General features: G+C 46.3%; 1 protein-coding gene across 1 annotated transcript; it reads right to left on the minus strand.

Annotated features, from left to right (window-relative positions):
* Positions 1-998: 998 nt before the first annotated feature.
* On the minus strand, positions 999-1,508 carry SARC_14831 (hypothetical protein; the record flags this gene model as incomplete). The annotated part of the gene is made up of 1 exon (XM_014291039.1): positions 999-1,508. A coding segment is annotated over one exon (248 nt), but the record flags the coding sequence as incomplete, so codon positions are not given.
* Between the last annotated feature and the right edge of the window lie 430 nt (positions 1,509-1,938).

Consider the following 1,938-nt stretch of genomic DNA (forward strand, 5'->3'; position numbering starts at 1 on the left):
CACAGTATGATATACCAGACGAGTGTTGTACTACAGACTGCGCTCTGCATTGTCGAGCTCAGTCCGGTTGTGCTGGTTTTGCAGTGGGAACTCAGCGAGTCGTCATCCCGCAGGTCCTGCCACAATGGCATGACTACTCAACCCGTATCCTCCATAGTCTTGTCTTATCTGATCGGCAAATTCTCCATTGCCTAGCCACCGGCAGTGCGCATGCACCTGTACCGTGGCGTTCCTCTAACCAGGGGTGCTAAAGAAGGCTAGAATGCCCACGAGCAGCAACACAACAGGCAATGTTTATTCATGTTAATGTTAACGATGAAGTACCTTTACTGCCTACAATTGGTTTTTAATCAGTTACAGTTATAGTTTTGACTAATAGTGTTCAATAATGGTCATGGTATGTCACTTTGACAACAGAAAGTATGGTCTTTGCAAGTGCGGTCGCCAGTGTTGTATAATTCGTTTGAAGCTTGGTTGGTACGAAGGATGACGTTTTATCATTTATATCACTACACACGCGGCACTCTCTCGAGTTAGCAATCGGTTATAAACAACACCACATGACACACAAATCAAGACCACGGACATGTGACATGTGACATGACAAGCTCCCATCAATTATCTGACCATCAACTAACCAACGTTTGCAAACGGACAAGGATACAAGCCATACCAAAAGACATAGCAACTGCACTTCACACAGACACCAAAAGACATCGCAACTGTACTTCACACAGACACCAAAGGACATAGCAACAGCACTTTACACAGAAACAGGGTTAAGAGCACAAGCCATACCAAAAGACATAGCAACTGCACTTCACACAGAAGCAGTGCTAAGAGTACAAGTCACACCAAAGGACATAGCAACTGCACTTCACACAGACACCAAAAGACATCGCAACTGCCCTTCACACAGACACTAAAGACATAGCAACTGCACTCCACATCGGATACAACAACGCACACACCACATCAAAGTGTCACGTTGTTGTTGTTGAGTTGACATTTAATATTTATTTTTAAAAGGTATCTACTTTGCTTACATACGTGTAGGGTTTTAGGGTTGCATGCGAGAGCTAACGTCTCTGCGCACCGCTGACGGCAGCCACACAGTGTCTCCGCAAAGAACCACGAGCCCGCAGAAGAGGACTCTGCTTCAACTGTAACTAGTCGCACCTAATAAGCTGCACCCAATAGCAGTCCCCTTTTTATGATTTGGGTGCATGTACCGAGGCTATGCGTGGGTGACTGCGGTGCCTAGAAGACATCCGTGAGGCCTCCAAACATAGTCTGCGTCTTGATCTTCTCCCACGCCCAGTCGGGGTACTGGTTCATCTGACGCGCCGCCACCATGAACAGCCCACCGAAGAACGCACCCACATACGGCCCAAAGAACGACACCACGGCGTAGTGCCACTCGGACGGTCCTTTGTTGGGGATGGGCAGGACATAGTGGGCCAGACGGGGTGCGCAATCACGCGCCGCATTAGCCGAGTAGCCCTGGGCAGTGGGTGTGCACCAGAATGCAAGGGTGAGTGGACCACAGGTGCAACGGGTGAGCGGATAACAAACAGGTGCAACGGGTGAGTGGGTACGCACCAGGTGCAATGGGTGAGGGACTGGGGAAGCGGCTCAGATATACAAACCAATGTCACCTCAAGTGGCGTAGGTAAGCTAGCTTGGTCATTGTTCAGGCAAGATGCGATAGCGTCTGCGAGAGTATTCATACACATATGTATAATATACATACATACATACCTATATAGATATATAAAGATATATGAACATATTCATACATAAACACATACATATATACATACGTATGTTGTATATGTACATATATTCGAATTTACATAGCTATATAGAGATTTACTTAGGCGTGCATATACATGGAATATATATATATACATATACACATGTACATTTACATATGCA

Source organism: Sphaeroforma arctica, assembly GCF_001186125.1.
Source record: "Sphaeroforma arctica JP610 unplaced genomic scaffold supercont1.5161, whole genome shotgun sequence".
Classification (NCBI taxonomy): domain Eukaryota; class Ichthyosporea; order Ichthyophonida; genus Sphaeroforma; species Sphaeroforma arctica.